At 39.7% G+C, this 10339-nt stretch overlaps 1 protein-coding gene across 1 annotated transcript; it reads right to left on the reverse strand.

Moving 5' to 3' along the window:
- LOC107640165 lies at window positions 5939–9121 on the reverse strand. The gene is made up of 4 exons (XM_016343716.1): window positions 7526–9121; window positions 7178–7284; window positions 6443–7087; window positions 5939–6182 (listed from the first exon to the last, which is right to left on the reverse strand). The coding sequence occupies exons 1-4, from the start codon at window positions 9119–9121 to the stop codon at window positions 5939–5941; spliced, it is 2592 nt and encodes an 863-aa protein (XP_016199202.1).

Below are 10339 nucleotides of genomic sequence, written 5' to 3' on the forward strand. Positions count from 1 at the left end.
CTCAAAGTGCTCCAGGTGAGGATAGCTTCACAACACGGTTTTTTTCAGTTTTATTGAGACATTGTGGATGGTGATGATTTTAAGGCAGTTCGTAACTTTTTTGGTGGAGGTAAAATACTCAAGACATTTAACCATACACAGATTTGCTTGATCTTTATGATCCTGGATGCTAGAGACATGTCACAAGTCAAACATATTAACTTATCCTCAATCTTTTATAAGATTATTTCTAAAATTCTATTACGTAGACTTCAGGAGTTTATGAATAAGTTAATAAGTCCAAACCAGAGTGTGTTTTTAAAGGGCAGATTAATTTCTAACAATATTCTAATAGCTCAGGAATGTATGCGCTACCTCAAAACTAAGAGGTGTGGATTGGAATGTGAAATGCCTATTAAATTGGATATGAGTAAAGCATATGATAGAGTTGAGTGAAATTTTTTATAAATCATCATGGAGAGAATGGGTTTTAGAACCAGATAGATTTCTTGGATCAGAGAACTAGTCACTACTGTTTCTTATTCTGTTCTTGTAGAAGGTCAACTTTATAGATTTTTTAAGCCAACAAGGGGTATCTGGCAAGAAGATCCCTTATCACCTTATCTATTTCCATTCTCTGCAAAAGGATTATCCTATCTGTTACACAAGGCATATCAAAATAGGTCTATTCAGGGATTCAGATTTACAGAAGGTCTCCAATAGCCAATCATCTTCTCTTTGCTGACGACTCTATCTTATTTGGGAAGGCTAATGAGGAATATGCAGCAATATCCTATCTCTACTCAATGAATATGAGATGCTTTGCAGGAAGAAAGTTAGCTTCCACAAATCAACAGTTTTTTTCAGTCAAAATACCCCACTCACTAGAAGGCAACAGCTAACAGAGTTACTTAATATAAAACATGTGAAAGTCCAAGATAAATATCTAGATCTTCCATCCATTATTTAGAAATCTAAAAAAACTACATTTGGTGCAATAAAGGATAAAGTTCATAAAAGAGTTCAAGTTTGGAAGAGGAATATGTTATCAGCAGGTGACAGACATGTTTTAATAAAGCTGTCGGAGAAGTTATTCCAATATATATGCTTTCATATTTCAAGCTTCCAGTTTCTCTAGTAGAAGAAATACACAGCATTCTAAGACGGTTTTGGTCGGGTCAGAAGGGAATGGAGAGAAAGATGGCTTGGGTTAGTTGAGATTGTATAACCAGACCCAAAAAAGACAGAGTGAGATTTAAGGATCTCAGAGCCCAGAACCTAGCCTTGCTAGGGAAACAGTTTTAGCGAATTACTACTAAGCCTAATTCGCTACTTGGCGTATGCTCAAAGGAAAATACTATAAATACACTAACCTCCTTTTGGCAGATAAAGGAAACTAACTTTCCTAGGATTGGCAAAGTCTACTAGAAGAAAGAAAAGTGGTAGAAAAGGGTTTGAAATGGAGTATAGGATATGACACAAATATTCGTATTTGGGATGACCCATGGTTACCCCACCCTACCCTTTTAGACTCGGTAACAAAAACAATTTAGTAACAGACATCAATTGGGTACATGATTTACTTACAGTTGACAGAAGATGGAATAAAAAGCTAGTTGTAAGAGTGTTTTCTCCTGAGTTCAGTTCGCAAATTCTCTCCCTGCCACTAAATGACGATGGTGAGGACAAGGTTGAATGAACCTGGAATAAGAGAAAGCAGTATGATGTGGCATCGGAGTATTGGGTGGCTTATGATTTTTTTTCATGCACCAGTTGAGCACCTTCCAACGGTGATGACGAGTTCAATCCTCTGGAAATCAATCTGGGGGTTAAAATTACCATCCAAAGTAAAAAAATTTCTGTGGAAAACAGCTAATGAAAAATTACCTGTACTCAATTTGATCAACCAAAAATTCTCAAATACTTCAGCAATGTGCCCACTATACAGAAATGACAACGAAATCATCCTTCACGCCTTGGTGCAATGCGGTCCTGCTCCTGAGGTTTGGTCTTTCTCTCTTTTTGTGAATGTTATAGTGCAAAATAGAACCATGGAGTTTGCAATTTGGTAGCAAATGGCAAGTAAAGGCATTGAAAGAGGACAACCTTCTATGGCCCTTCTTGCATCTTTGTATTGGGCGTTGTGGAACAGGAGAAATTTGGAGGTCTTTGAAAGTGAGAAACTGGCAGCAACAGTAATTGTGGAAACAGTAAGGAAACTCCAACAAAGAATGACTCAAGTTATAGAGCACTGTTTTTTGTGAATCCCCAATCTCTTCTTTTTCTTTTGCTAGTATTTGGTATTTATCAAAGTAAGAGATCCTCCACCCCCCCCCCTTTTTTTTTGTCTTTGTCCCTATAATAGACAGTGTATTTCTTTTTTACAAAACAATGCAATTACTAGGGGTGTGCATAGGCAGGGTGAAACCGGGTTTGATGTGACCCAGACCCGATCCGAAAGATATACTGGGCCTATTTATTAGACCCGAACCCGACCCTAAACCCGATGAAACCTATACACTTTCGGGTCACGATTATACCGAGTAAAAACCGGGTGAAAATCGGGCCGTTAATATTACATTACCTTGATACCTTCTTATAAGCTAGCATGTGAAAATATCCAAATTTCCAAGACTCCAACCATTATTTGACATGGTAAAATTCACTTAGAAAAATATAACAAGAACCAACACTTCTCTAAAATTAAAGCATAACCATAATCAATACTTATATTGTCTAATAGTACTGAATATTTAAATCAATACAAATAACATAATATTATGCATTAGTCTAAAATCTTATGCATTTTAAACATAAAACATTAGCTTATAGTCTTATAATAACTAATAACACAAAATATTAAAGTTTACAATACTTAAATTCCACATAAGAATAGCCATCATCCATCACTAATAATACAAAATATTAATTGTGTATGATGACTGGACCACCGAGCCGAGTTCAGGTGACCTGAGCCATAACCTGAACCTGAGCCGAAATAATGACCGGGTCCATTTTTTAGACCCTTACCTGACCCTAAACCCAGTGAAATCACACCAAATTAGCCCCTAAAGTGTTCGGGACCGAGCCGGATCTTTGGGTCGGGTCGGACCATGCTCACCCCTAGCAATTACTTATCTTATCGTATATCATATATACAAGACAAATAATAAAATATAAATATAAATCATTCTAAANNNNGTGTTGTATTCTTTTATTTTTATTCTAAATCATCTTTTCAATCTTAAAAAAAAATTCTATTTTTGTTACTTTATGACTATTTAAAATGGTTTAGTTAATTCATTTAATGTTTGCCATAAATTCTACCTTAAAAGTAGGGTTGTTTATGGGCCGGATCTCTGACTCCGGTCCTAAAAGGTTATCGAATTTTTTTTGGTGACTTAAAAGAAAATAAACAAGAACTAAGAAAGAAAAAAAAAAACAAGAAACTGCTTAAGAAAGGCAGTCCTGTTGAATACTACTCCCAAACCTCTTCCAAGGCAATGGAAGCTCCACTTGGGGAGAAATAGTCCTCATTGCAGTCTTTGCCATGATGTCTGCTACTGTATTTGCATCTCTCAAGATCAACCGAAGATCAGCACGCCATTTCCAAGACATGATATCTCGGATTTTTAACACCAAAGGATCAATAAACCCAGAGCAATCTTGTAAATTATTGACAATAGTAAAAGCCTCCACACAGTCTGTCTCACATATAATATCTCTTTGTCCCGAGTCTCATGCTAAAAGAAAACCTCTCCAAATAGTAAACAACTCTCCTTGCAAAATGCTACGACTCTCAATTGTTCCCAGACAACCTCATTGCCACCTTTCTTTCCAATCTCTGCTAACACAAGCAAAACCAACTCGAGCACCACTGCCAGGATAGCTAGCATTACAATTAATCTTAAAGATACCCACTGAGGGGAGAATCCAAGAGCCACTAATGGTTGAGGGGATAGATAGTCGTTGCAACTCAAAAATATTTCGGAGCTCCTTTTCTAAGGACAAAGCCATACCAATCACCTTGTCTGTGGTCCAATTCTCGTGAGGATGAAAGATCTCGTTATTTCTCGAACATCAAATCCACCAGAGACCAGAAAAGAATCTAAAGGGGCGCTGTTTGCTATTATGTAAGAACCAACTCATCAAATCCACTGGTTGATCGGAGATCCCTAAAGCTTGCCAAACAAGTTGGGCTTTTGGACAATCCCGAATACAATGTAAAATCAATTCCTGACCTGAGAAACATCGTGGACAGCTACTGTGTGAAATGCCCCTTCTAAAACGAAATGCAGCAGTAGGAAGAGCCTCCCGAAGACATAGCCAGACCAAAAATTTGTGCTTTTTCGGAACATGTTGACGCCAAAGCCAAAGCCAATTACCCCTATCCTCCCAACTAAACATCTTCTTACTGAGCCACAAATAACCACTATGAGCATCATAAACCTTTGAGGTCGTACCAGTCCAACACCAACCAACCTCTGAACCAGCTTGAACATCTGGGTTGTAAGAGTTAATGTTGCTCTGCAGAGACTAATTCAGAGGAGAATAGATATTCTCAAGGTTCTACTGTCCAGATGACCAAAGGTCCAAGATCCTGAGATCCAAATCAGAAATGTGAACATAATCCATCTCCTGACACAGTCGCCCCTCTCTTCTCCATTTAGAAAACCAAAAGTTCTGTTCCAAATTCCCAATGCACCAACTAAAACCTTCCTTCAGGATATCCCAAGCTCGACATATACTCTTCCAAACATAAGATCCCCTTCCTCGAGACCGACTAAAACAATCATCCTTAGAAGAATGGTATTTCTCCGTCAACAGTTAAACCCATAGCTTGTCGGGATGGTGAAAAAGTTGCCAAACTAGTTTTTCAAGAAGAGAAATATTGGCATAAAAAGGATCTCTAATTCCCAGACCTCCAAACTTCTTAGGAGTGACCAACACTTTCCAGTTAACTAGATTCAGGCCTCTACCATCAGCTTGACCCTTCCATAGAAAGTTTCGCATCATGGATTCTATCTTATTAGTTACCCCTATAGGGAAGAGAGATACTTGCATGCGATAAGTAGGAATCGCAGTCACTACCGAGTTGAGCAAACAGAGTCTGCCTGCCTTATTAAGCAATCTCCCTTTCCAGCTGGCTAGCCTTCCCCGAATCTTGTCTAAAACATCGTTGAAAGTTGCGCGTGTCACCCGAGAGTGATTAAGGTTCACCCCCTAAATACTTGCCCAAGTTCTGGACGAATCTGATGGAGGAGACTCCAGTAAAAATCTCTTTTCTTGTCGCTGAAACATTCCTGGAGCATAGCGCTTTAGATTTTTCCACATTAACCTTCATCCCAGAGGCTCTGCAGAAATTTTCCAAAGCTACCATTACAGTTTGAACTTGCTGTTTTTCAGCTTTACAGAAAAGAAGCAAATCATCGGCAAACATCAAATGAGAAATTCTTGGACCCCCTCTAGAAACCGCAACCGGCTTCCACAAGCCCTTATCAACTTGCTGATTAATAGAACAGGACAATCTCTCCATACACAATACAAATAGATACGGTGATATAGGATCTCCTTGCCTAAGACCCCTGCTCGGAGTAAAGCTATTTAATCTATCCTCATTCCAGAGGATAGACAGTGAGGAAGCAGTGACACAACGCATAATCAGAATGACTGTCGGAGGAAGAAAGCCAAAACTCACCAGGGTTTGTTTCAGAAATCCCCAATCCACTCTATCGTACGCTTTCTCCAAATCAATCTTAAAGGCCAGGGTGCCTTTCTTTGACTTTGTCTTCTTCATGAAATGGAGAACCTCTTGTGCTACAATGATGTTGTCTGGGGTTCCTCTCCCCGGGATAAACCCTCCTTGAAGGGGCCCAATAATCTCTTTGAGATGGGGGCGAAGTCTATTGACCAGGACCTTCATTATAACTTTGTAAACCATATTACAGAGACTAATTGGTCAAAAATCCTTCATGGAAACTGGGTTTTCTACCTTCAGAATAAGAACCACAAGATTTTCCATCATCCTTGGATCCATATCCAAACCAGAGAACGCATGACGAACCATAGTCCAAACATCAAAACCAATCTTCCAGTATTCTTTAAAGAAGAAAGCCTGAAACCCATCAGGGCCCGTCGCCTTAAAAGAATGCATACTGAAAACAGCCGACTTAACTTCTTTCAGAGTAACTGGTGCTGTGAGGCTACATCAGACTTCATCATTCAGGGAAAGCAGCGGCACATCACCAAGACAACCTAAGTCTACATCCTCCGACTGGCAGAATAGGCGTTTATAGAAGGATTCAGCTTCCCTTCTAAGGACATCCGGGTCGTTTCCCACACCCCATCTTGAAGAAAGAGACCATGAATCTTATTATGCTTTCTCCGCACAAGAGTCTGGACATGAAAGAACTTGGTATTTCTATCCCCAAGTTTTACCCAATGCTCTCTGGATTTTTGAAACCATAGAGGTTCCTCCTGCACAAACGTGTTATTAAATTCCTCAATCAGCTGTTTTTCTTTTTGCCGCATAGACAAATCTTCCATTACGTCAAGTCGCTTCTGAAGGAAATTAATCTGTCTCTCCAATTTGCATTTCCTAACGAAAATGTTGCCGAACACTTTAGAATTAAACTCCAAAGAGTTCTTTTGCACTTCTGAAAGCTTGCCATGCATCTCTCTGTAGCCAGCCTGCCATGACTGGTTCACAATATCTCTGTACCCCGGATGAGTTGCCCAAGCTGCAATAAACCGAAAAGGTCTATTCTTTTTCGGTTGGGGACGACCTGTACATCGTACTAGGATAGGACAATGATCAGACTGAAACCTATTTAAAATTTCTGCGTAAGCCTCTGGAAAGAGAGATAGCCAGCCACTGTTGATACAAACCCGGTCAAGTTTTTTCGCCACCTCAACACTATTTTTAACCCTTCTGTACCAAGAAAACTGTCTTCCAATAGTCTTCAAGTCAAACAGATTACTATCCCCTAGAGAGGCAGCAAGCCTGATCTGCATGACGACTCGAGAAGAGGCAACCCTTAGATTCATGAGAGAATGGTACTTCATTAAAATCACCAAGAACAATCCATGGCCCGCAGAAAGACGAAGACTGAGTAACAAGATAATCCCATAGCAGAACTCTAGTATTAAATTGAGGACTACCATAGATACCACTGCACCTCCAAATCACATTATTTACCTGAACCTCAACTGTAATACACTGATCGAAAGCATCAACCCATTTGCAGTGAACACCCTGTATTGCAGAAAGGAACCAGATACCCCCCTTATGTCCTGACGCCTCCACTATACCAATAGGGCGATAACCAAGTCTTTCCCAGAACAGTTTCAAGTGTTGAAAAGGACAGTGAGTTTCAACCACAATAAAAATTACAGGTTTAAATTTTCTAACCAGCTCTTTACAATTCACCCGGGCTAACTTATTAGAAGCACCCCTAATATTCCAAGCTATTATATTTAAACTATCCATAATATAAAATATAAAAATATAAAACAAGGAAATCAAAGTGCTTCACCAACCTCAAACCGAGGCTTGCCCAGCGGAAGTGACTCCCGTGACCTTCAGGTTTGCCGGATCTCCATGGAATATCTCCTTAATCCCGCCTACCGACGCAGTAACAGCCGGCAATGCGCCTTCCTTCTCCAATGGAACCGCCACGGTAACACCCTCCTTCACGGTTGCAGGAAGACATAACGATGCTTCCACCACCGTGCCTCCATTCTTCTCAACTGGCGAGCTCTGTAGGGACCTCGGCCTTGGTCGTTTCCGGAGAGAGGACCCGCAAGGCACTGGGGTGTGTGGGGTTGAGGAGATCGACGTCTCACCAACACGGGAAGTGCTGTGTCCGACCTTGACTCGAGACCCGACCCTAGCGCGATAGGAGCTGGATCCATTCGTGTGAGAGAAGTGAATGGTGCGCCTGATTACTCTACCTGAATCGGTTCTAGATTGAATGCCTCTTTGAACCTTGTTAGATTGCTTCTGACCCAGCTTGGTTTTACCTTTCCTCACAACTTGCTCCCAGCCTGGTTCATCATGCATGCAAGCCTCCTCAACATTATTTCCTTCCAAATTATTAGCCTTCAAATCATCTTGCAAATTCGATGCAGGATTCTCGCCAGTAACACCACCTACCACATTAGGTTCTACTTCATTTGAATTGTGAATTTTGGTCTCAGGATGTGGCATTGCCTTTGTACCGTCCCGTGGCTTGGTGGCATCGGAATCAACACTCTTTCCTTCCCTAGAGTCTCTACCCAAGCACTGTGCCATATCGTGACCATAACGTGCACAAGAGTTACAAATTAAATTTAAACTTTCATACTCCACTACATGAGTTACGCCTTCCACAATGATATGCTTGATCACTGGTAGTCCTAAATTTATTTGAACACATACTCGGGCATATCGTCCTCTCTCAGCCAATTTAGTGGCTAAGTCCACTTTGATGGGAACTCCTATTGCAGAAGCAATACGCATCATGGCCTGTTCCTGATAGCACCAGATTGGGAGCCCCGAAATCCGAACCCATACAAGCGTAGACCCGAAGGATTGCTTACGTGGCCGAAAATCTATATCCCACGGTTTTACAGTAACATAGTGCCCCTCAATCAACCACGGGCCACCAAGCATGACCTTCTCACGATCTTTACATGCATCGAATTTTACCATGAAGTACCCAAACCCCACATCAAGCAGATCAAAGCCACCTTTGATGCGCCAAACCATCCGAAACTTGTGTGAAAGAGCTGTGTAACTATAATTTTTATCAAGAACCTTGATCACTAAAGCGTTTCGATAAGGCTCTGCCAAACAAAGCTTGGCTTCTTCAGTGAAGTTTACACATGGAGGTTGGGAATCGCCCTGCTTGCCCACCACCATGGCTATACTATCCCCAGATAGAGATCCTGCAAGTGCAAACGCCTTCGATTTCTCTGGACCAATGACTTTATCTCTAAAGGAGATCTTTGTAGGATTTGAAAAACCCTCTCGTGAAAAATCCTTCTTGGCACCGGATGCACCCCCACCCACACTCTCCCCCTTATCTCTTCCGACGGCATGGCCGCCATCCTCACTGTGTTTCGCCCTCAAACACTCGTTCCCGCTCTCTCCTTCTCTCATTCTCTCTGAGTACGGAGTTAAAAAGTTACATAATATCGAATTTATTTTTGATTTGATTCGAAAGTGACTCGAAATATATCAGATTAAACCAGGTTGACTCGATGCAAAATTAATATATACAAATTTGTAAATTTTATATATTAAAGTAATAAAATTTTATTTTTAAAATTAAATTTAATAAATATTATATCATATTTATACTAGANTAAAGAACGGCTTCTAAGCGGACCAGATGACTTGAAGCATAATCCGACCCGAAAATAACATTGAATAAAAAAAATGGCAAACCTGAAATCAGGCAAAATATGCCTTGGGTCTGAACCGGGCCTTGAGCACCCCTACTTGAAGACCTTAAGATTTGTGGTGTTGTAGAGTTATACTGTGGCTTATTTATTCAAGAATGTGTAACTAGGGGGTGAAAATAGGTTAATTAGACCGTTTATAAAGAGCCTACAACTTAATTTGTATTTGGTTTAATGTGGTTTGACTTATTACAAAATATCTTTAGGTTCAGATTATTATAAAAGCCTAAATATGTTAAAGGCTAGATTCAGATGTACTAATTAGTTTGATTGGTTTGTTAGTTTTGATAGACATGTTAAAATATAAATAAATATATAAAAATACTAAAATAGTAAAATACTACTACTACTTTACAATATTAAAAGGAAGGTCTTGAAGGGAATAATTATTGAACAAGAGAGAGATGATGCAAATGGAAAGCTGGTCCCATTGGTGCTCTCTCCACAAAGCTCCAGTCCACTATTTCCATTATATTTTTTGATGCTTCAGTATTAGGAAGACCCAGGTCTATGCCATTACCAACAACCCTTCCAATATCTGAAAAACAATACAAATGAAGCTGGTCCAATCTTAAATGATATTTGTGTGTTATTCAGTTATTGGGTATGCCCCGTTATGATTCAGTTCACCAATAAAGACTTTGTTTTGACTTGCTCATCAAAATGGAGCAATAAAACGTTACCTGATGCAATTCAATTCTGTCACAAACTGTAACATGTTTATGGTTAAATTGAATGGCCTACAACGCTACACTCATCAATCACGTTGTCACTCTGCCCACATTAACTACATGTTTCCTAGATGGTTTCCTCTACCACGCTAGTGGTAACATACTAACATCCCAGTTTATTTTAATTATATTTATTATTTAATAATTAATTAATTAAAATTATAATAATTTAAAATTTAGATTCA

The sequence above is a fragment of the Arachis ipaensis genome, chromosome B05, assembly GCF_000816755.2.
Source record: "Arachis ipaensis cultivar K30076 chromosome B05, Araip1.1, whole genome shotgun sequence".
Taxonomy (NCBI): Eukaryota; Viridiplantae; Streptophyta; class Magnoliopsida; order Fabales; family Fabaceae; genus Arachis; species Arachis ipaensis.

Excerpts from the sequence above, each read along its gene's own strand:
- LOC107640165 (XM_016343716.1), bottom strand. The coding sequence starts at position 9,121 with ATGAGAGAAGGAGAGAGCGGGAACGAGTGTTTGAGGGCGAAACACAGT. Across the intron at positions 7,285-7,525 it reads CTTCCGCTGGGCAAGCCTCG|TGGAGGCGTCAGGACATAAG; the intron begins GTTTGAGGTTGG and ends CTATTGGTATAG. Across the intron at positions 6,183-6,442 it reads GTGCAGGAGGAACCTCTATG|CCTCACAGCACCAGTTACTC; the intron begins GTTTCAAAAATC and ends AGTCTGATGTAG.